The sequence below is a fragment of the Apis mellifera genome, linkage group LG15 (genome assembly GCF_003254395.2).
Source record: "Apis mellifera strain DH4 linkage group LG15, Amel_HAv3.1, whole genome shotgun sequence".
Taxonomy (NCBI): Eukaryota; Metazoa; Arthropoda; class Insecta; order Hymenoptera; family Apidae; genus Apis; species Apis mellifera.
Window position 1 is genome coordinate 7,329,681 of NC_037652.1, and position 24,218 is coordinate 7,353,898.

General features: G+C 36.1%; 1 protein-coding gene and 1 long non-coding RNA gene across 4 annotated transcripts in view; one reads left to right on the top strand and one right to left on the bottom strand.

Moving 5' to 3' along the window:
* The first annotated feature begins 8,102 nt into the window (after window positions 1–8,102).
* Dop1 (dopamine receptor, D1) overlaps window positions 8,103–24,218 on the top strand; it is a 43,374-nt gene continuing 27,258 nt past the window's right edge. Inside the window, exon 1 of one of the 3 annotated variants that reach the window (XM_006563321.3) lies at window positions 8,103–8,140. Coding sequence is in view for 1 of the 3 variants with exons in the window: in NM_001011595.1 (NP_001011595.1) it covers window positions 8,126–8,140 (15 nt within the window). In the remaining 2 variants the exon portion in view is untranslated. 3 annotated transcript variants of the gene reach the window in all.
* On the bottom strand, window positions 13,050–15,017 carry LOC102654376. The gene is made up of 2 exons (XR_409705.3): window positions 14,343–15,017; window positions 13,050–14,119 (listed from the first exon to the last, which is right to left on the bottom strand). It is a non-coding gene; the product is annotated as an uncharacterized LOC102654376 (long non-coding RNA).

Genomic DNA, 24,218 nt, shown 5'->3' on the forward strand with positions numbered 1-24,218 from the left:
CGATCTTTTATTCGAGTTGTAAAATTTTTCGAAAAGTGCAAACTTCTTCAAGGAATATATATATATTTATTTTTCTCTTCTTCGACAAGGGTCACTAGTTCAGTTGCGTTGTACAACGGAAACGATTCGTTAACTGCGATATCGACAATTCACCCCCCGTCACCTTAATCTCGATTTATCGTCCAATTTATCGTTTAAAAGGTTCGTTAAACCGGGCCTTTCATCGCTAATCGATCGTGTCCCTTCCTCCAACCTGTTTTTCTTTTCAATTCGAGCGGCGACCAACAGTTTCCATCACCGGTTTTAGATCTCGCGAAATAACGCGATGAGAATGGAAACGGTTATTTCGCGTATCCTTGTTCCACGAGGAACAATTGAATAAGCGGAAGGTATTATAATTAGAACGGAGTTCGAATCGAGCTTTCGTTCGAATTTTCGGTTAATTGGAAAGAAAAAGATGGTTTCGGTACGAATTCATGTCCTTCATTTTCTCGTCGTCTTCTCTCTTTCTTTTTTCTTCTTTTCTTTAAGGATAGATATTTCTCAAGAAGGAAGAATCGAGTTCGATTTGAATTTTCTCGTCTTCCTTTCTTTTTCTTTTTTCTTTTTTTTTGAAAAAGAAATTTTCTTGTTTTTTCCCCTTTTTCTTTTTCTTTTTTTCGAAAAAGAAATTTTTTCACAAAGAATCGAGTTTGATTTGAATTTTCTCTTCCCTTCCTTTTTCTTTTTTCTTTTTTTTCGAAAAAGAAATTTTCTTGTTTTTCTCCCTTTTTCTTTTTCTTTTTTTCGAAAAAGAAATTTTTTCACAAGGAAGAATCGAGTTTGATTTGAATTTTCTCTTCCCTTCCTTTTTCTTTTTTCTTTTTTTTCGAAAAAGAAATTTTCTTGTCTTTCCTTCTTTTTCTTTTTCTTTTTTTCGAAAAAGAAATTTCTTCACAAGGAAGAATCGAGTTTGATTTGAATTTTCATTTTCTCGTCTTCTTCCCTTTCTGTTTTCTTTTTTTCTTTTTTTGAAAAAGAAATTTCTTCATAAGGAAGTATCGAGTTCGGTTTGAATTTTCTCGTCTTCCCCTCTTTTTCTTTTTTTTAAAAAAGAAATTTCTCCATAAGAAGAATTCGAATTCGATTTGAATTTTCTTTTTTTCATCTTCCTCCTTTTTCTTTTTTTTTTTTTCGAAAAAGAAATTTCTTCATAAAAATTTATTAAGAATCGAGTTTGGTTTGAATTTCGATTTAAAAAAAAATTCGATAATGCGAATTCGAATTTTATATGACGGATCCATTTTTCATTTTTGTCTCCCATTCTTTTTTTCTTTTTTTCGAAATAGAAACTTCTCCATAAAAAGGAATCAAATTTGATTTGAAATTTCCTTTTCTCGTTTTCCTCCTTTTTCTTTTTCTTTTTTTTTTATTCAAAAAAGAAATTTCTTTATAAAAAGAAATCGAGTTTTGTTTGAATTTTCACTTCCTCTCTCCCCCTTCCTTTTTCTTTTATTCGAAAAAGAAATTTCTCCATAAGAAATTTATTAAGAATCGAATTTAGTTTCAATTTCGATTTAAGTTTCGATTTAAGAAAAGTATTCGATTCGAATGCGAATTCGAATTTTATATAATCGATCCACCTTTCATTTTTTCCCCACCCTTTTTCTCTTTTCTCTCCATAACAAATTTCTCCAAGAAGGAAGGAATTGAGTTTGGTTTGAATTTTCTTGTTTTTCCCCCTTTCTTTTTTCTTTTTCTTTTTTTTGAAAAAGAAATTTCTCCATAAAAAGGAATCAAGTTTGGTTTGAAATTTTCTTTTCTTTTTTTTGAAAAAGAAATTTCTCCATAAGAAGGAATCGAGTTTGATTTGAATTTTCATTTTCTCGTCTTTCTCTCTTTCCCTTTTCTTCTTTCGAAAAAGAAATTTATCAAGAATCGAATTTAGTTTCAATTTCGATTTAAAAAAACTATTCGATTCGAATACGAATTCGAATTTTACATAATCGATCCATCTTTCATTTTTTCCTCTCCCACCCTTTTTCTCTTTTCTCTCCATAACAAATTTCTCCATAAGAAAGGAATCGAGTTTGGTTCGAATTTCCATTTAAAAAAAAAAAGATTCGTTTGCTATATCCTAATCCCCCTTCATTTTCTCCTCGCCCTCCCCCTTTTTCCTTTTTCCTTTTTCCTTTTTTCTTTTCCAAAAAGGATATTCCTCCCCCTCCATAGAAAGAGAAAAGGAAACCTTCGGTCGATTTTATCGAAGCGAAGTAAAAAAAGATGGAGAATCGATGAAAGATATATATATATAAGTCGGAAGCTTAAGCGACTATCGGTTCGTGGACCGATACCTATCGAACGTCCATCTTTTCTAAGAGCATATACGTGTCGTGTACAAGTCTCCGTATTTTATTCATGGCGCGACAACGATGATCCAACAATTTATACATAAATCACGCGTTTATCTTTGACACAGCGGGGAAAGAAAAAAGAGTCGATATAATACGAATTTTATGGATGGAAGTGTTTATCGAGTGAACCTGTTTTGTATTCTCTTTTCGAACCTCGAAGGATCTCGAAAGGGCGATTAAAATTGGAGGAGAAAAAGGGAAAGTAATGTAAATTTGAAAAATTATATGTATATATGTATGGTGGTTCGCAAGAGTGATTTTGGAACGCTAATTTACGGGACAATTCATCCAATTTGAAGGAAAGTGTTTTTGTGCGAAAAATATGAAAGTAAAAGTTTTCGACTTTCTTTTTTTCAATATATAATTTCTTGCTGCCAATTTTCTTCGCAATAACACAACGAATTCTTGCAATTTAAAATTTTGCTCTATCTTTCAAATATTACAAAATAATATTTGAAAGAGTATTTTAAAATTTTGAAATTGTCCATCTCATCTCCTTGAATTTTAATAAAAAAAATTATTTGTTTTAATGAAAATTAATAAAAATATTTTAATAAAAAAAGTCGTTCCTTAACAATTTTAAAAGTCTAATCGTCAAATGTTAATTTAAAAAATTAAATTTAAATAATAATTAATAATTAATAATTTTGATTGAAATATATAATAATTTTATAAGCAAAATAATAATTTTGATCCGGCCACTCACTTTTCAAATTTTCGTCGACAGAAAAAAATACATCCGTAAACAATTTTGCACTATCACTCGCGAAATCTTAAGATTGAAATTTTTACTCGAAACACGACGACACAAAATCGAACCGCTCGCGACGACGACACGTTCCGTACTGGGTTAAGGCACGCGTCGAAATTGTAAACATTGGAAACGTTCCCACGGCGTGCGTCTATTACGGGAAATTTTACGTCGATATATTTATTTTGATTCTCGACTCTCTCTGTGCCGAATTACAACGATCGAATCGACGTAATATATAAATATATTATATATAAAATATAAAATTATATTAGGTCTAGCAGAAAGTTCTGTCCGTTTTTGGAATAAAACAAAACACAAATTTTTTCTTACCGCCTAAATTAACTTTGAATAATATAATTGCCATTATTATTAATGATCTGTTGCCAGCGTGAGGGCAATTTGTATATCCCATTTTTGAAAAATGTTTCATCTTTTGATGCGAAAAATTGAACCAGTGCTCGTTCGACATCTTCTTCATTTTTGAATTTTTCGCCCGTCAAAAAATTTTGCAAGGATAAAAACAAGTGATAATCAGAGGGTGAATATAGTGGGTGCGACAGAATTTCCCAGCCTACTTGTGCAATTTTTTGACGAGTCCCTAAAGCAGCGTTATCGTGATGCAGTATCATGTCCTTCCTATTCAACATTGCCGGTCTCTTTTTTGGATCGCTGTCTTTAAATTATCCAGTTGCTGACAATACTTCTCCGAATTGAGCTTTTCATTTGGTTTTAAAAGTAATGTATTGGTCCTCGAATGCCACCATATACACAACATTCTCTTATTCAGAGTCAAATTTGGTTTAGAGGTGGAAGGGCTAGGTTTTCAATATGCCCTTTTCCTTAATGTTGTTGCATGTAATCCACTTTTCATCCCCAGTTCAAAAAGGACTCGATTTTGTTCCGAGCAAGCAGAGATGTGCATACGACAACTCGATCGTCCAAATTTTTCTGAATTCTTAATTCATGTGGCACCCATCTTGAATACTTCCAATCCTATCTTTCGAATATGATCAGAAATGGTTTGTTGAGCTGAATTAAGCCTTTCTGCGATGTTGTTGGGAAAGGATCTTGCTCCAACATTGCCTTAACAACATCGTCGTCGATCAAAGATGGTCGTGGCTTGTCAGAAAGGTGGAAATCACCCGTTTCAAATTTTTCGTACCATCTTGTGCATGTCCTGTCAGAAACTGTACCTTCACCAAACACTTTCGATAAATTTCTACATGCTTCCTAGCATTTCTTCCTCGTTGAAATTCGTATAAAATACAGTGGCGTAAATGAACTTTATCAGTCGCCATATGGGTATACTATCGTTTCACGCTTAAGACTAATGCGAATCAACTTTATTATAGTTTGTTTACATTAAGCGATAAAAATATAGAGCCGAACATGCAATAAAATACAAACATGTGCTTACGTGGCGAAAACGATGTCATAGATTCGGACAGAACTTTCCAGTAGACCTAATATAAAATTCGATTTTTCTATATCGATAATTTTCTCACAAATTTTTATCCACGATAAATTCACGTAAATCCTTTTTTTTTTTTTTTTTACCTTCGATCACGATTTTCCGCTTATCCAACCATTAAATTTTTATTCGCCGATATTCCCGAGTAGGAGGAAGAATCGAAATCGAAATCGTAGATTCGCAGATTCCCGCCCACCAAATATACTTATTTCTCTAATTCCATTATTGGCTCGAAAAAGCAGCCAACATTCCGACCCGGGAAGAATCCGATAAACCCACGCTTTCTCCCCTTCCTTCTCTTTGATCGATGTACGAATAATACAATTCGCTCGAGTTTCACTTAAATTTCGAATATTCGATCGAAGATCGCATCGAGTCGCGAACGAAAACAGTTAACTTAAAAAGTAAGAGTAAATTAAAACGAATGTAAAATGGAACGAGCGTCAAAGCAAATTATTACACGCTGTGGAATAATTTTAATAATAACAACAACAATAATAATAATAATAATAATAATAACGACAGGAATATATAAACGAAACAAATCCAAATTAAATGATACTCAGCCACGATTTGGGCCGCGATGGGGCAGCGGATAAAGCATCGAAGACCCCCATCGAGAGTTTGCTGCACTCACGAGAAGCCATTTACGCGCCATTACGAAGAGGATAGAAGAATCAACCATCCCCCCTCCACTCAACGAACCTCCATATATAGTAGTGTACGTGTGACAAGGTGGGCGCAATCTTGGTTGAACAAGAGCGATCGAATAATCGAGGGGAGGGCCAGCGTAAGGTTAATTCGACTCGACGTCCCCGTATATACCGGCTTCATATTGGAAAACTTAATCGAGTTCGAAGGGGTTGCAGCAACGCAACCCGATTATCACAGGATAAACACCCTTCTCCTCCCCCGCGACGCGCGAACGTTGGGTTTATTGTACGGCGAATATACGTGGCAGGAACCATCTGTTCTTTCTTTCTCCATCGGTGATCTGAGGGATTTTTAAAGGACTATCTCAAAGAAACAACGACGATTTCACGAACGGAATAAAATAAGTAAGTAATATGGGAATATACATAGCAGGAACCATCTGTTGTTTCCTTCTTTCTTTCCGGTGATCAGAGGGATTTTTAAACGACCATCTCAAAGAAACAACGACGATTTCACGAACAATCACGGAATAAAATAAGTAAGTAAGTAAATAAGTAGAATAAACAACAATCGATATGAGAATATACATGGGAGGAACTATCTGTTCTTTCCTTCTTTTTTTCCAGTGATCAGAGGAATTTTTAAAGGACCATCTTAAAGAAACAACGACGATTTCACGATTTCACGAAGGATCATGGAATAAAATAAGTAAGTAGGATAAGCAACAATTGATATGGGATATACATGGGAAGAATCATCTGTTCTTTCTTTCTTTCTTTTCGGTGATCAGAAGAATTTTTAAACGACCATCTCAAAGAAACAACGACGATTTCACGCGACGACGAACCATCACGGAATAAAATAAGTAAGTAAATAAGTAGAATAAGCAACAATCGATGTGGGAATATACATGGAACCATCTGTTCTTTCTTTCCTTCCTTCTTTTTTTCCAGTGATGTTCTTCTCCATTCAGAGGGATTTTTAAAGAAACATCTCAAAGAAACAACGATGATTTCACGCAACGACGAATGACCACGAAATAAAATAAGTAAATAAGTAAGTAAATAAGTAGAATAAGCAACAATTGATATGGGAATATACATGACAAGAACCATTTATTCTTTCCTTCTTTCTTTCCGGTGATCAGAAGAATTTTTAAACGACCATCTCAAAAAAACAACAACGATGATCATGGAATAAAATAAGTAAATAAATAAATAAATAAGTAGGATAAGCAACAATTGATATGGGAATATATATGGAAGGAACCATCTGCTCTTTCTTTCCTTCTTTCTTTTTTTCCAGTGATGTTCTTCTCCATTCAGAGGGATTTTTAAACCATCTCAAAGAAACAACGATGATTTGACGAACGATCACGGAATAAAATAAGTAAGTAAGTATGGGAATATACATAGGCAGGAAGCATCTGTTCTTTCTTTCTTTTTTTCCAGTAATTAGAGGGATTTTTAAACCATCTCAAAGAAACAACAACGATTTCACGAATTAATGATCATGAAATAAAATAAATAAGTAAGTAAATAGAATAAGCAATAAGCAATGGGAATATATATAGCAGGAACCATCTGTTCTTTCTTTTTTCCAGTGATATTTTTCTCCATTGGCGATCAGAGGGATTTTTAAACCATCTCAAAGAAACAACGATGATTTCACGCGACAACGAACGACGAACGGCTGGAAATAAAATAAGTAAGTAGGATAAGCAACAATTGATGTGGGAATATACATAGGCAGGAACTATTTCTTCTTTCTTTCTTTTTTTCCAGTGACCAGAGGGATTTTTAAAGGGCCATCTTAAAGAAACAACGACGATTTCACGAATTAATGATCATGGAATAAAATAAATAAAGTAAATAAGTAAGTAAATAAGTAGAATAAGCAATAAGCAATGGGAATATATATAACAGGAACCATCTGTTCTTTCTTTTTTCCAGTGATATTTTTCTCCATTGGCGATCAGAGAGATTTTTAAACGACCATTTCAAAGAAACAACAACGATTTCACGCGACAATGAACGACGAACGGCTGGAAATAAAATAAGTAAGTAAATAAGTAGGATAAGCAACAATTGATAGGGAAATATACATAGAACGAACCATCTGTTCTTTCTTTCTTTCCAGTGATGTTCCTCTCCATTGGCGATCAGAGGGATTTTTAAACCATCTCAAAGAAACAACGACCATTTCACGCGACGACGAACAATCACGGCTGGGAATAAAATAAGTAAATAACTAAATAAGTAAGTAAGCAAGTAAGTAGGATAAGCAACAATCGATATGAGAATACCTCTCTCTCTCTCCTCTTAAAGTAAACTCGTTCGAGAGTAATAATTGAACCGCCGCTCCTCCTCCTCCTCTCTCTCTCTCTCTCTCTCTCTAGGGACTCAAGATACCCTTACCCTCCCCCCACAGAACCAGAAACAGAAGAAAAATGCAAAGATCCTCGTTAGGGTTTGGCGAGAGAGGTTGGCAAACGTGGAAAAAGTAGTAACGAGGCGAGTGGTGGATGCTCGGAATAAATATAAGCCAGGAAGAGAGGGAGGGAGGGAGGGAATAATTCGAAAGGGAAACGGCAGTGGCAGTGGCAGTGGCAGTGGCGGCAGCGCCGGCTTCCACGAGTTTCGCCCGCTTTTTCGAGCCAAACGCGGGACCGAAGCGAAGGGTGGAAAAGAGGGGGTAAGAGAGGGATGGCGAGGGGACAGAGAGAGAGAGAGAGAGAGATATAGGGAGGAGGGTGGGGAGGAGGGGCGAAGAGGCATGGAGGGGGTGAGAGGAGGCTGTGCTCGGGGTGCGGAAGAGTCAGTGCGCGGCGAGGCGCGCCAGCTGCCGCACGTCATGATTCTATCCCAGGTGAGCCACGAATTTACCCAGAAACCATCACAGCACGCTCTCCACTTCGAATCGTGACCGCCAAAAAATTCGCGACCTATACGTGTATATATATATACATATACATATATATATATATATATACACGCATCTGTATCTCGACACGAAACGAAAGCGGTGTTCCTTCCTCTTTCACACACGCCCCTCGTGCATGAGAACGAAGTGTTGTGTGCTCGAACAAACCCGTTGTCATCGTTCCTCCACTCCCCCAATTTTTCTTCTTTCCCCGTTATCACACACACACACACATACGACAGCACGATCGATAGTGGCCAAGCATGATTTATCGACCACCTCTTCTTCTTCTTCTTCTTCCTCCTTCTTCTCCTTCTTCTTCCCCTTTGTGTTTCTCGTTGTTGCCACGTTGTTCGATGTAATTTGGAGGCATTGAGGAGATAACGGGACGTCCGTCGGGTATAACACGTTCGAGAGCTGTTTGGCACGCGGACGCGATCGAGGATAAATCGAGTGGCTGTGCGACGCGTCGGATCGAGGAGTTTAGATAGGATCCGCGGAGTGGCGTGCAGAGAGAGAGAGAGGGCAATAGCCCTTTTCTTTTACTCACCGAATTATTTTCTATTCCTGAATATTTGTTTCCTTTCTCTTTTCTTCTTCTTTCTTCCTTCTCTCCTCGAAGAGCTCTCCGTCTCCTCCTCCTCGAAGAGCTCTCCGTCTCCTCCTCCTCTTCCTTCTCCTTCTCCCGATTAGATAGTCGCGACGGGGCAAATGAAACCTTCCCCCTCCCCCTTACCTCCTCCCTCTAGCTTGCAGGAGGCAAGGAGGAAAGCGTAAAGCGATTGCACGCAAACAAACTTTATCTCTCGATTCACTTACGACGAACGCTTTGTTTGTCCCCGCGTAATTGACAGTCGAACGTGAAATTAATCTTTTCCACCCTGCCGAGCGTGATCTCCATCCGGTGAAAATTCCAATTTTTTTTTTTTTTTTTTTCACACGCGCGAAGAAGGGAAGAAGGTCGCGGAGAGCCGATCGCGAGGATTCCCTCAGTGAGCAGTTTCTCGAGAACAGTTCCTTCTTCTCCCCCTTCATATCTTTTTTCTCCCCAATGATCCTCGCTTCGATTTCGATTCCACGTTTCAATCTCGCAACAGGTCTCTTCCTTCCATCTCGATGGAGACTTGTCCTTCCTCTTTATCTTTTCTTCTTCTTCTTCTTCTTCTCTTTCCTCGAGTTATCGAAATGCAAACGACTTCGAATGAATCACTGATAACGAAATTATCACGAACGAAGAAGAGGAAGAGAATTTACGAGAGAATCGACGAGAGGACGTTTCCACGAATTTCGACGAATTTACGAGAGAATCGACGAGACTTTTCTCTTTGGAAAAATTTCCTTGGAACTCGAGAGAATTTATCCCCGAGGAGCGATCTTTTTGGAGAAGGATTGGATACGTGAAGACTTGAATATCGCGCTCACGCACGACGACGATTCGTTTTCTATTCGCGTGTTTCTTTCGGAGAACAAGTGTTGTGCTTTTCTTCCCTTTTCTTTTCAAGGAAGTCATATCCCCGGACGATAAGTTAAGTGAGAGGCGAAATTCTAGAATTCAACGATCTTCGACGCCGTTGAAGAAGAAAAGGAGGAAGAGGAGAAAAAGAGAGATATTTCCAAGTTATTCGACGCTGTTGAATATCGAATCTGATCGAACTCGAAGGAAGAAACGTTGGAAGAAAAACGTTTTCGTAAAATACGGAAGGAAGGGAACGATCCCCGTTTTCTTGGGATGATGAAAAGTATCTTCCACGATGACCGAAACATCCCCAGGGGACGAGGAAAAATTGGGACGCAGTTTATTCCATCGCTCCTGCATTCGAACGAGTCCTGGGGAAAAAAGTGGAGGAAAGTGCGTCTATCATTCCAAACTCTTGATTCCAAACGAATGAATGAAACGACGAAAAGAAAATACTGTTCGATTTTGGGGAAAGAAAAAAAGAGAAAGAAGATTCGATTTCAACGTTATGGATTCTCCGTGAAATTAGAGGCCTCGAGGGAATTAGAGTTTAAAAAAGGAGAATCCCAGCTCAAAAATCGTCGAAAAATATCTATCTCCTCCTCCTCCTCCCTCCACTTAAGTTAACGTCGCTCTCGAGGGAGGAGAAAGAATCACCCTTCGATCTTTCGACGACAATTATTCTCGATCCGTGATTTAATTTTAAAAACGACACCTGACATCTTCGAGACGCTTTCTCAAATCTCCGAATTCTGCTCGAGGGAGGAAAAAAGGAAGGAAGGAAGGAAGGAAGGAAGGAAGGAAAGGAGGGAGGGAGGCGTCGTCCTTTCCGAAAGGGTAGGGAAACGATCCTCTTTGCAATTACACAGAGAGGACACTCTCTCCGCCCACTTTTTTTTTTACGCTGACTCTGGGAAAGGTCGGCATCCCGATCACGTTCCGTGGAGGATTTACCTGTTACCAACCCCCCCCCCCCCTGTTACGATTTGTCGTTTTCCCCATTCGACGTTGCCAAACGAGAAAGAATCGTGACCGTTCGATACGATTCTTACACGCGATACGGTGTCTCTGTTTCTCTGTTGTGCGTGCGTCTCTCTCTCTCTTTCTCGTTCGCAACGTCGAGAAGAGACGATGTTGTTCGTCAAGTTTGGTAATTTTCCGATAATGGAATTCCAAGTTTGGATTAGTAAATTAGCAGACGAACGAACGAAGGTATAATTGGTTTTGAAAATCTTTTCGAATATTCGTTCGTTTTCGATCGAATTGTGAATATATTTTTTAGGTTAATAGATGGAGTTTCGTTTCTGGGTTCGATGATTTTTCGAATTACGTATCTATAGTGATCTACGCGAGAGAAATAAATAATGAAATTCTTTTAGATCGTCGATAGACAAACAAAATTTTAAATTTGGATTATAAATTGGTAATAGACAGGAATAAAAGTCTAATTGGTTTTGAAAATCGAAAATCTTTTCGAATTAGATAAAAATTTTCGAAACATTCTTTCAGCTTCTAAGTTCGATGATTTTTCGATGAGGAAATTTTCAAAATTCGTATCCATAGTGAATTACGCGAGAGAGTTGAAATAAATGAAATTCTTATATCGATAGACAAAACTCTGATAAAATTCTAATAGAACGAAGAAACTCTTCAAACCAGAATAAAAATTTTCGATACGTTCTTCCGAGTTCGATAATTTTGTGGTAAGAAAATTTGGATCATGAATCGAATGTGTCGATGATGAGATAAAGTTTTCGATATTATTTCGAGTTCGATGATTTTTCGATAATTCGAATCACGAATCTATAATAAATTACGCGAGAGTCGAAATAAATGAAATTCTTACGTCGAGACGGCGTTTTACGGCGTCTGTTAAAAGCTTAAAATCTAAACTTGAAATATAAATCGATAATAGTTACATACGAAACATAAATTCAAGTATTTTTAAAAAAATCTGTTGGAAATGAGATTCTAGATTTCTAAGCATTTCTTAGGACGAAATGGAAAGGTATTTATGAAAGAAAATCCAAAGGCAGTGACCGTTTTGGTAACAACCTATTATTCCACTTATCTTGTACGATCTGATGGATTGTCTGGTTGGGCGAACGATTGCACGCAAACTACTTCCGGTCAGAAAGGTAAAGGGGGCGCCTGTTGCGCCGTTAAAACCACAACTTTCCTATCAATTAATTTATCAACGACCATATATATATATATATATTCCCGATCAGTTCATTCGATCAAGATTTTAAAATCCGAAAAATATTCTCGTTATCCACTCTTTATTTCGTTCGACACGTTTTTCGACATTGATTCAACGCACCTGTTTAAATTGCATCTAGGTTAGGTAATCCGAGTCGAGTTCCAGTCAAGTTTGCAATCAAGACACTCTGCCTCCTTCCTTACCTCGCCGTATAATAAATCCTCTTAACCCGTTTCCATTCGTGTATCTGTATTTATCGATCAAAGTTAAGAAACGACGAATGTGTAATTTCTTCGCGCGATTCGAGGTTATACGAAAGAACGTAAAAACAAATGTTACGAAAAAAACACGATATGTAATAATTTCTCCTCGATTCGTTCCGATTATTCCATTTTCCAAAATTCCTCGCGCGTTTCCATCGTGAATTTATTTGTGCGTGAATTTATTTTCCACGCGTTATCGCGATAGGTTAGGTAACAATAAGGGAATACATTCGATGAAAAATCAATTCCTACGTTCCAGAGTTTTGTATAAAATATCCTCCTGAAGTGAAGAAAAATTTGGATAACACGAAAAATTAAAATTTCCAACAATTAACAGAATTAACGATCCGTGTATCTACTCGGTGATTTCTCGATTATCAACAAGTGTACGCCGACGTTGATAACTCTCTTTCCGGGTTGTATAAGCCGAATAAAGTTTTCTCTATTGAATTATCACGGTTAGGTTAATCCTAATTAAGTCGCGGATCCTCGAAAACTTTTCGATCGAGCCAACTGTGCCAACGTGTTATATATTGGCGTAGATATTCCCCCCTCCCCTTCCTTTATACGAGTGTACACAGAGTACGCCATATCGAGAATGTCTCCATATTAAAATTATTAATCGATAAAGTTAAAAGGAAACGTTAATTAAAAGATATTCCGTATCGTTTATTAGTCGTTCGAATAAATATATATTTGTTAAGGATAAATTGTCGAGTAAATCAATTTGAAATTAATTCTCTTTTTATTTTTTTATTTTGTTTATCCTTTTTCTTTTTTTTTCCGATATCAGATGTAATAACAACGTTTATAGAAAATAAAGTTTACGTATTTATCGATTTGTTAATTTCGATAAATTCGAAATCTGCTTTATTCTATTTATTTCTTTTTTTCTCTTATTATTACTTTTATCATCCTCTTTGTGTGTGTGTCTTTTTTTTTTTTTAAGACGAACAAATTGCACCGTTTGCAGATCTCTACAACGGAGTAAACTTTTTTATTTGAAAAGTAGAAAGATGCCTAGAACTTCAATTATTTCAAATTGTCTTGGAGAGGGAAAAAAAAGGAAAGAAAATGAAGAGAAATGTCAGGGAAAAGGATAAGACATTTTCACAGTCTGTGAAAATCTTAAAAGAATTCTCTGGATCAACTGGTTTTTTAAAAAAAATTCATCGCTCTTAGTATTAATAACTAATTGATAATTACGCTGATTAATTAAAATTTCTGGCGCAAAATTTTTCTCTCTTTTAAATTTCTCTCGTTCACAGAAACACGCGTTACATTTTTTCCAAGATGTTGGAGAATAGCGCGCAGCAAATTCAACGCAACGAATTTCGGCAATCGTCAATTTTTGATAGGGCGCTTTTAATTAAATTCAACTCGTGAATCAACGAAATGAGTAAAAATTGGGAATCGAGCCGGTCCTAGATTTAATTATTGTTACGATTGATGTCGGATATGTAATTAAATTTTCAATTTGAATTTCGAATCACCCGTTTAATTCCAACCTTTACATTTGACAAATTCTATATGGCCGGGGTTGGATCGATAGATCTTCGATCATTGGGGAGAAAGGAGCGGATTTGAGACGACCATTCAACCCGCTAACTAAAGCACCCCTATTACACACCGCTCTGTGTATACATACTGATACCAAGTGTAAGCCGTAGTGTTTGATTGAATCGTATACCTTCATTATTGATACTATTGAGAACTCTATCAATCGAGAACTATCGAGGGATTTCTCTTTGTTTGCCCTCCCGTTCCCCGACCATCCTTCCTTTCTCCATACAATCTTTTTCATCCTGGTATATTTGCCTATTAATATAGCGTTAACCGTTTCGCGATCTCTTTATTTTTTTTTCTTTTCTTTTCTTTCCTTTTGTCCGTTTCCTGATTCGAAATTCTCCATTTTGTTGCACCTTCTACTTTTCCATCCTCTTCCAGCTTCTTTGTAATTTTTTAACACTTTCACGATTCACAGGTTCAGACGTTGAATATACCTGAAAATTATATCTTTTGAGATGTTTTTGTTAACATTTTTTTCAACGGCGATAGAGTCAATTAGGTGAAAAATTATATTTTTGAATTATATTATATTATATCTGAAGTTTCGAATGCTCGATACTTTCTCACATTTACTTTCTCTTTTATTACTTTTCATGGCGATAGAATCGCAGATCAGATTGTGGATATAATCGACGTTAAAGATTTTTTGATATTTACCTGGTTGCTTATTATCTTAAGAGATTAACCTTTTTGGACATTCGTTCTAGTTGATAATCCGAAATTTTATTTCTTTCATTCTCTTCCTCGTAATTCTATAAATTCGAAATTCGAATCTAATTCGTAACCTCGCTCGAACGATCCATTCTACCACTTTTTCCACCTTTTATCCTCTCCTAATGATCCCCGTGATCCCAGTAATGGGGTAAAAAGGTGAGCGCGTCCTGAATCCGTGTAATTCACGCTCTTTGAGAATTACATATCGAAATCCATTGAATCGCCTGTACAGTTACAATCGAGTTAACCAAGTTCTGTGCCGTAGTTCTAGTTGGTATCACGCGTTAATTGATTCCTCTTACTTTTCTTCTTTCTTCTATAATATTCTATAATTTCTTCCACACGATTTTAATACACGATAAATCAACATTTTCTCGCGAATAAGTTAAATAAATTAACGAGTTTGCGCTCGAGAGGCAAGTCTCAGTCGCCACGGGCGTCTCATGCACTGCAATGGCGAACTATTCATGTTAGATGTTTCCGATTAATAAGAACACGGTATTAATTCGTAAATAGACTCTTTATTTCAGATCTTTATCACTTTATTTCAAGAATTGTATGAATTTTTATGACGAGTTGAAAAAAATATACACGATTGTTAATCTATTTAAAAATGAGTGTGGTCATGAAATAAATAATAATTAGAAACGCAATAGAGAGTTAATTTGTAAATAGATTCCTTAGATCTTTATCTTTTTATTAAGAAATGTATAAAATCATTTTACGTAAATTAATTTATAAATAAGCTTCTTAAATCTTTATCTTTTTATCAAAAAATATATAAAATCATTTTATATATTAATAAATAAATAGATTCTTTAAATCTTTATCTGTTTATTATTGGATTGTTCGGAGAGTGATTTTGTCTTTTCACACGAGTGTCGCTAGTCGAACATTTGTCCAGCCAACTTCATTCTAAACCGTAGTTATTATATATTTTCAGAGTTGGCATTTCATGGTTTATTATATAAGAAAAATTCGTTCTATTCTGTTCGGTTGTGTTTCTCGTGCGTGATAACGAAGACTGAAAAGAACATTTTATTTTATCGAAAAAGTGAAGAATGTTGTTCAAGCAAAAAAAAAAGTTACGCGAAATCTGTGAAAAAACTGTATTAACGGTCAGTGTCAAAACTGGTTTTCAAAATTTTGACGTTAAAAATGCGCCACGTTTCTGGAAGAGCGGTTGAAATCAAGAAGACAAAGCAAAGGTACCGATCGAAGCAAACTGACGAACAACAATTCGAAAAATTGCTACGAGATCGAATTTGTCGAATTCGATTGTTCATAATCGCGTGAAACGATTTGGTGTTTCATGTGATTATGAAAAAAAATAAAATTATTTTCCCAACAACCCGATATTAAAAAATATATAAAAGATATAATATCGTCGCATTTGCGCAGTCATTTTGAATTGCTACTTTGCTCGATTGAAACAACCTTCGAACGCGAAGAGTTAAAAATTATAACCAATATTTTCGATGTTGTTCCGATCTTTGCCAAGTTTGATAATTTTCCGATAATAGAATTCCAAGTTTAGATTAATAAATAGTAGATAATAGACGAACGCACGAACGAGAAGTATAATTAGTTTTGAAAATCTTTTCGAACTGGATGCAAATTTTTGAAACGTTTTTGTTTCTCGCTTCTCATTTCGATAATTTTGAATCGAACGTGACGAATAAATGAGAATAAGCAAAATTCTTCGATTAATAGATAGAGTTTTCGATGTCATTCCGCTTCGATGATTTTTCGATAACGAAATTTTCAAAATTCAAATCGACGTAATGAATACGTCGATTACACAAGAATTGAAATAAAATTTTTATATCGATAGACAAACCTCTACGACATCTGATAAAATTCTAAACTTGGAGTCTAATTGGTTTTGAATATCTTTTCGAATTAGATAAAAATTTTCGAAACATTCTTTCCGCTTCTAAGCACGATGACGAAATTTAAAACTCGGATTATCGAAATCCACAGTGAATTACACGAGAGTTGAAATAAATGAAACGAAACAATCGAACGTGAAGTGTTAAAAATTATAATCGATCCTCTCGGAAAGGAGGATAGAATCTTGCGTGTCAACAAGTGCCGATACTAAACTTCTGCACGGGGAATCGTTCCATTTGCTAGCTTTGCTTATCTCGTGCAACAAACAACAACGATAACCCGCAATCCAAACAACGCTCGCCTTATACGAGTAATTCTCGCGGTTTACATAAATAACATAGACCCGGTGCACGGTGGTGATAATTCACAGTGTGTTCGATGGGGAAGGTGATTCGAAGAGAAGAATATCAAGCAGGCGTCTCGTTACATTTGCTATTCGCCGCTCGAACGTTCACGAGATATAGGGGTCGATATTTCGCGTTGGTTGCTCGATAACTGGATACAAACGAAATTTTCTATCGAGTCGAAACGTTTAGTCGAGATTATTTATCGTGAAATCAGATTTCAATCGGATCGACGTTCTCTCTCTCTCTCTTTTTTATCCAAATTCTTTCTGCTCGTTACGGAACAGAATTTCACTGATAATAAACGAACGATTACGAAATGCGCGAATTTTCTCGAGTCGTCTTTCTTTTTTTTTTTTATCTCATCGGATAACGATCAGAATAAAGGAGATTTAATTACGCTGGGAATTCTTTCTTTCTTCCATGCTGGATGCAACTTACAGCTTACACAGTTTCTCGTCTTTTGTGATCGGAAATCGAAAATTTCGCAGGCAGGATTTATTCGGAACGGAGTTTCGGGCAAAGACTGTGGAATTGTGATTTCGAAAAAGGAAAGGTATATATTTTTGGAATTTTTTTTAGAATTTTTAGAATCGTTCTAAACTACTTTGATGAAGTAATTAATTTGTCAAAAATCAAGTTCTTGGTAATTCGATAAGATTTATTCTCATTTACCTCAACTCATCGCTGTTCGATCGTCCATCGAAAATCGATCAACTCTTTATCGTTTTATTATATTTCTTTTCTTCTTCTTCTTCTTCTTCTTCTTCTTCTTCTTCTTCTTCTTCTTCGTACAGGTACAGATTTGCTCGAATTCGGCACGAAATCATAAATCCATAATGAAACACGAGTACAACGCGTTGATGGGCGTGTACGGGGGAATTCTCTTAATTAATCACCGGCGGCTCTTCATTTTCGCAACGCGTTAAGAACACGGGATCGCATTAACGACCGAGTAGTAACGCAAAACTGCATTACCCGTGGAACAAAGGACTTTCGACCTTCGCCCCCGTTTGTCCAATTGTTTGTCATTTAATTAAACGGCATCGAGCCGAGTGAAATTAAACGAAGCAATTTACCGAAGCAATTCGTGAGAATACGCGTCGCAACCTGAATGAAGTCTATCGCGAAATTAAAACGAAGCCTTCGCCGCTTGTAAACTGCCATAGTTACTGTCGTGCGTGTTACTCTTTATTTATTTATTTTTTTTTTTTCTTCAACAACGGTAATACGAGAGAATGGAGATGGAATTTGACGAGGTATCGAGGAATTATCGTGGAAAAGAAAGGAAACGAAAAAAGCTGGGATCTCTTTCGAAATAATTTTCGTTTCGCTCCATCTCTGGAAAGCGATATATAAAATTTATATAAAATTATTGTCGAATGCAATCATGTTCGAATTGTTCTCCTTGAGAAATTGAACGCGCCGATGTTAAAAGCTTCTCTATCTATATTATTATTCTCTTATAATAAAAATTGATGCTAGAATCTCTTTCAAAAATAATTTTCGATTTTGTGAACACTCGTTATCTTTGGAAAACTTTATTATATAAAATTATTGAATGCAATCGTGCTCGAATTATTCTTCTTGAGAAATTGGATGCATCAATATTAATCTCCATGATTATTTTTCAATATAATTATCCTCGTATTTTATCGAAAAAAGAAACTGACTCTTTCAAAATAATTTTCAAATCGATTTTTTTTTCTCAAATTAAATTAAAATGTTTAATCCTTGTCTTCAATGTTTCAAGATACAATCCTTTGTCTCTGGGAACGAAAAACTTGTCAGAAGAGCGGAGTAGTCTTTTTTTCAGTAAGATCCGAAAGGAGGGCATTGATATCAAAGCTTGGCGTTCGACGATAACGTAATAATTTTATCACGAACTTTATCGCGAGAAAAGAGCTCGAAACAAGGATTCTTACGAGGGGGGTGGATAAACGGATATACGTCCTCCGTTTACGGAGGAAAAGGCTTGATCACAATTATCGGAGGATTGATGAAGTAAAGGGTTGACGCTACGAATGACGCTACGGATGGATTGTTATCGAAATGTTCGCCCCCTTTGGCTAATTATTTGCCTATCGGTCGCCGGGTAATCAACGTTTCGAATCGAATCTCACCCTCCCTCCTCTCATAGAGCCTATATTACACAAGCTCGATGATTATCGCGAAATTCCTATATTTCTCCGAGATCTATAATTAGAAATAGTATGAAATAATATATTTTATGCAGATTGGATAATTTCCAATAATTCGAATATTTTTATGATAATTAAAAAAGTATTTGTTTTTCCCAACTTTTTCTATAATATATCTAAAATATATTATCGAGCTCGTTGAAAAGTTTGGAAAAAAACGATCGAGTTATTATTCTAAAAATCCTTGCGTAAAAAATATTCCGAGTCTTTTGCATCGAAGAGAAATTTGCTAAATTACGAAATGTATATCTCTGATGAATGTATTCATTCATCGGAGAAAAAAATTTCGAGAGTTTTATTAATTTTTCGAAAGTTGTTCGTCAATCAATGAACACCGCGTTGAGAGTGAAAGTTCCATCCGTTTTTTTAAGAGTCGTCCTCGGTGAAAAAAATATTCTCGAGAGAAATTGTTTTCTTAGATTTCTTTTTTCTTTTTTTCAAAATATCGAATCGCTTAGAAATATTCCAACTTGCAAATTCCAAAGTTCGATTTACACGAAAATGATTACTTTTCAAACTTACGTTTCAACTTTAGTTCGAATACTTTATATCGTGTTCGTGAATATCAATCGAGAGGAAAGGAAATATTAAAATAAAATCCGTTGAATGAAGCTTGATTGTTGAAAAATGATTCGAATTCACGGGTATTTGCATATTGAATAAATCCTTGTGAAACAAATTTAAACTTTCATCAATCTCGTTTAAAAAAAAAAAAGGAAAGGAAAAAGAGAGAGATGTGATTAAATCTGATTAAACGCGAATTAAAATATATTAAACTCGGCTGTTTAACAGAATATTTCAAAGGCGGCAATTAACCGTGCGCTAAATAAGATGAATCCACCTCGTGATCCATCTTAACCACACCACTTGTTTACCGGTAAACTCGAGACGAACGTATAATACATATGTATTATATGTAAATGTATTCCATACTCGTATCGTTCTCCGAATAGCGCACGAGATTCTTCCTCCTTCGAGCGTAACGTTTTTCTCTTTTATCGTATCGTATTCACCGAGCGGTATTTCACCGGTTGTCGGTAAAACAGTTTCGTATTATGAATATTTTGTCGTGAGTCATTCGGGCCGAATGGAAAAAAAAAAAAAAAAATGTGTCCGCTTTCGACACAAAACGACTTATTCGTCGTTTAAACGCCACTTTTTCCAGCCATCGATATTCCAGTCGAAATCGCTTAAACCTCTTCCGCTTTAATAATAGACGTATCGTGTTCGCAGCAAAATTTGTCACGCTCGACGCTCGAAGGTCACGTGTGACACGTCTTTCGAGAACGCGACATTCGATATCGATGGAAGGGGCCGGTAGAGAAAGATAACGACTCGAAGTCGTGAAAATAAATCATGAATCGAGATCCTCGACCCCATGGTGGTCGTATATCATGTTTGGAAAACGTAGATTCGCGTTTTTGTTGAATTTTTCTCTCTTTCTCCTGTTACTCGGTTCGAATAAGAAAAGTTAGGTTAATCATAGGGAGAGTGGAGGGGAGACTATGAAATGTGTATATCTTCCCAGAAAGCGGAACATTTTTTTCAATTGTTTTCAATGGTGGATCACAAAAGGATCGTATAAAAATTCTCTTTCGATTATTATTATCGTTTCGAATGAATTTTCAACGTTTATTTATTTTAATCGAAATTAATTCTCTTAATCGAATTAAAGACAATTATTTAATCGCTTTAATTTTTCTTTTCTTGTTTGTGTGTACGAAGAATTAATTGGAGTTATTTAAAAAAAACACTGGAACAGGGAATATAACTCGGTCAGTTAATTCAAAGTAGATTCTTGATTTTTTTTTATTTTAAAAAATACCGTAATTGGAAAAATAGAAGCAAAGGTTCTCGTGGAATGAGATTGAAATTTCTTTAAAGATAATTTTCTCGAAGATTCTTTTTTTTTCTTTTTCCCTTCCCTTTTGCATTTTTCTACCCATTGCTCGATTGCACAGGTATAAAATTAATTCGATAAAACTTCGATGAAATCCTTAACAAATGGCCACCAACATTTTCCTCGTTCAAAGCCTCGACTATTCTTTATTCCATCTCGACGATTCGCTTTGATATCGATTATAAAAAAGATGAATTAATACTTATTCTCGGATATTCTCTTTATCTATGAACAAAAAGCGAACTGTTATTCCTTTTCGATTATCTTTTGCCGCGAGAGGAAGAGCAGGATTGGAGATCGAGAGGAAAAAGAAAATATGGGCAAACATTCGATGTAACGCGTTAAATCAAATTTTCTTATTTTCCTCGTCCATAAATATTTCTCGATCATCGAAAATTATTCGCACACTTGCTTTCCAATTTTAATCTCGATCTGTTAAAAGTCCAAATATACTTTCTTGGAGATTTGTTTCTCGAAATAATTTCGTGGAATATTTACTTTTTCAAAAAAAAAAAAAGAGAGAAGGAAAATTTCTTTTTTCGAATATGGCAACTTAACGCTTCCAATATGGATTCGTTAATATTTCGAAGAGGAGAAAAAAAAAATTCGATCAATTATTCTTACGTCATTCTCGATATTCGAGATTGCTCGTTTCGAGATATGAAAATTTGGCCTGGAAGAGTTATGAATTCTAACCAGTGCAGAAGCGAGATTATCAACCGGAATTGTGGAATCCCGTACTGCGCCCCGATTATCTCCTTATTCCCAACTTGTCCCATAAATTAAGACAAATATATATGTATATATATATATATATATATACACGACGACTGTTTGCACACGTACACACAATTGCTTACTTGCCTCAATATTGTTGATTAAAAGCAAGAATTGGATCGACGATCGATGCGACAATAATTTCCCTAGAAATTGGGGACGAGTGTGCAAGTGGTGCCGCGTAGCGGCAAACGATCGTATTTGCTTTTCATCGCATCAATTATTCGCGCCAATTAGAAACGGACGCGAGTGGAAAAATTTGTTTTGAGAATAAACGTTAAGGATCAACGCGTGACATTGACGTGGCAAATTGACGGGCAAATACACAACACTCGTGTGTATTAATCGTATCGTTCCCTTCGCCAATTATACGACAATAGCGAGCGGACAGAGTTTCAAGAAGCGGACAGTGAAAACGATAATATCGACGATCGGAAAGAAAGAAAAAAAAAAAAAAAAAAAAACTTTGAAACTCTCTGTATTGCGACGAGAGAAATTGAACGGTAATTATATCATCGAAATGCAAATTGTGCATCCGGTTCCGTGAAATATCGGGGTGATATTTACGCGTTAGCATAATTTATCGTAATGCATGCCCTCCTTCGTATTCCCCCTAATTACATTATCGAAATCGAAGGGGACACGTGCGGCCAAGGATTAAACCCGGAGAATGATACGGAATCGATAAATTTAATATCGTATTATATACCTTTTCCTCGAGCAACAATAATATTTAATAATAATTAATAAATAATATAATTATAAAATATAATCGATATATATATAATGATTGAAAAAAATTAATATTTCGTAAATGCTGGTAGATCACGTAACGACACAATCGAGTTGTGTGCGACTTGAAGGCAGCCAAGGTAAAAGGGAATGAAAACGTTATGAGATCGAGTCGCGGGAGACAACGCCGTACGATGTTATCTTGCCGCGATTAAGACGGCTCTTAAGAAAGTTTCCTTCGAGGTAGTTAAAATATTATTCGAATCTGGGCGAAGTGGGAGGGGGCATTGTTGCCGTTATCCGTTGAACAAACTTCTTCCGAGATCAACTCTCGGATATCCAAATCAAACCTCCCTCCTTTTCCATACAAATTTAAACGATCCTCTTCAGAGACACGATGCATCTTCGATATCAATTTTTTTTTTTTTTTTACTACGATCGATGTAATCATTTTTGCAAAAATAATAATTTTTTTTTTTTTTTAAGAGCACAACGGTTTTCCCCTATAAAACTTGCATATTTTTCGAAAGTTTCAAAGATGCTCTCTCTCTCTCTCAGGAGATGAACTCTTGGAACATTGTATTCCCCCCCTTTCCGTTATCAAACTTTCCATTACGAGCTTTTAAGGGGGATTATTAAAAATGACTAAAGCCGGCGAAACTTTTAGTACAATCTTTGGAAAAATGACTTGAAGAGTGTCTCTCTCTCTCTCTCTTTCTCTCTCGAGTCTCGTAATCTTCGCAGAAGCGAATACGTTAAAAAAGATAAAGAGATGATGACAAATGTTCGATTGTATCTGCCCATTTCTCTCTCTTTGTAAGACTCTTGTAAGGCGAGATAGTTCGTTGTACATCGTACTCTTAGATTCATTTATTTTTCGAGACGAGATTTCAAGAGAGAGAAAGAGAGGAGAGCTGAAAAAAAATTGTCTCCCCGTACTGCTGAAGCCTGCGGTAATTAAAACGCTTAATTGGAAAAAAATCACGACTCTGCTTGTGTTAATAAGGTTTTACAACAAGTTATGCTTGGCAGCCAAGGCGCACGTAAACGAGAACTTGCATTCCCGACACCGCGTGAATTTTTATTAATTAAAATGAGAAAGCTTTGATACGAGGTTAAAATCGTGGAAGTGAAAACTCCTGTTTTTTTTCTTTTTTTTTTTCAATAATTCTTATAGTTACAGTCAAAGTTTATCCAGATTAGAGAAGGAGAGGGAGAGGGAAGAAAGGAAAAGAAAGGCAAATAAGGAGAGCGAATGGTGATCAAGAGCGAAAACGGATTACTTTTCAAAGAAGCGGAATGAAAAACTTTCGAGAGAAAAGTAAGAGAAACGTAAAAGAGAGAGATGCCCTCGCATCTTTTCTCCGCCTTCTCAGTTTCCTCCGTTAATTTTCCGCCCCATTACCTTTCCATTCTGTAACTCGAGCCGGCGGTGGTGTATCCGATGGAAAATCGAGGGGACCGGGGCCGTGAGGCCACTTCGTTACTTTCTGCAATCGAGACGCGTGAATCTATCGACGTGTGCCGCTCGATACCAGCTGCCGGTAATCGCATTTCGAAAATGAATTTCATCTGGCCGGGAACAAATACTGAACATTCTTTTCTTTCTTTCTTTTTTTCCAACGAGAAAACTGAAAAAACGTCCCACGATTCGTTTTTTTTTAATAATAAACGAATTATGAATTTCAAAAATAACAATAATAACAGTAGAGAGAGAGAGAGAGAGAGAGAGAGAGAGAGAGAGAGAGAGAGAGAGAGAGAGAGAGAGAGAGAGAGAGAGTAAAGTAAATTCTAGATTCTTCTTTTTCGACTCGTTAAAAAAATTTCAACGAATTTTTCACATCACTACTACGTAATAATTCATCAACGGGATAAAAATTCAATCCCACGTTTCACCGAGTGATACAATATTTTTTTAGATAAATATTATTTTAGATGGAGGGATTCGGAAAGAGAGAGAGAGAGAGAGAGA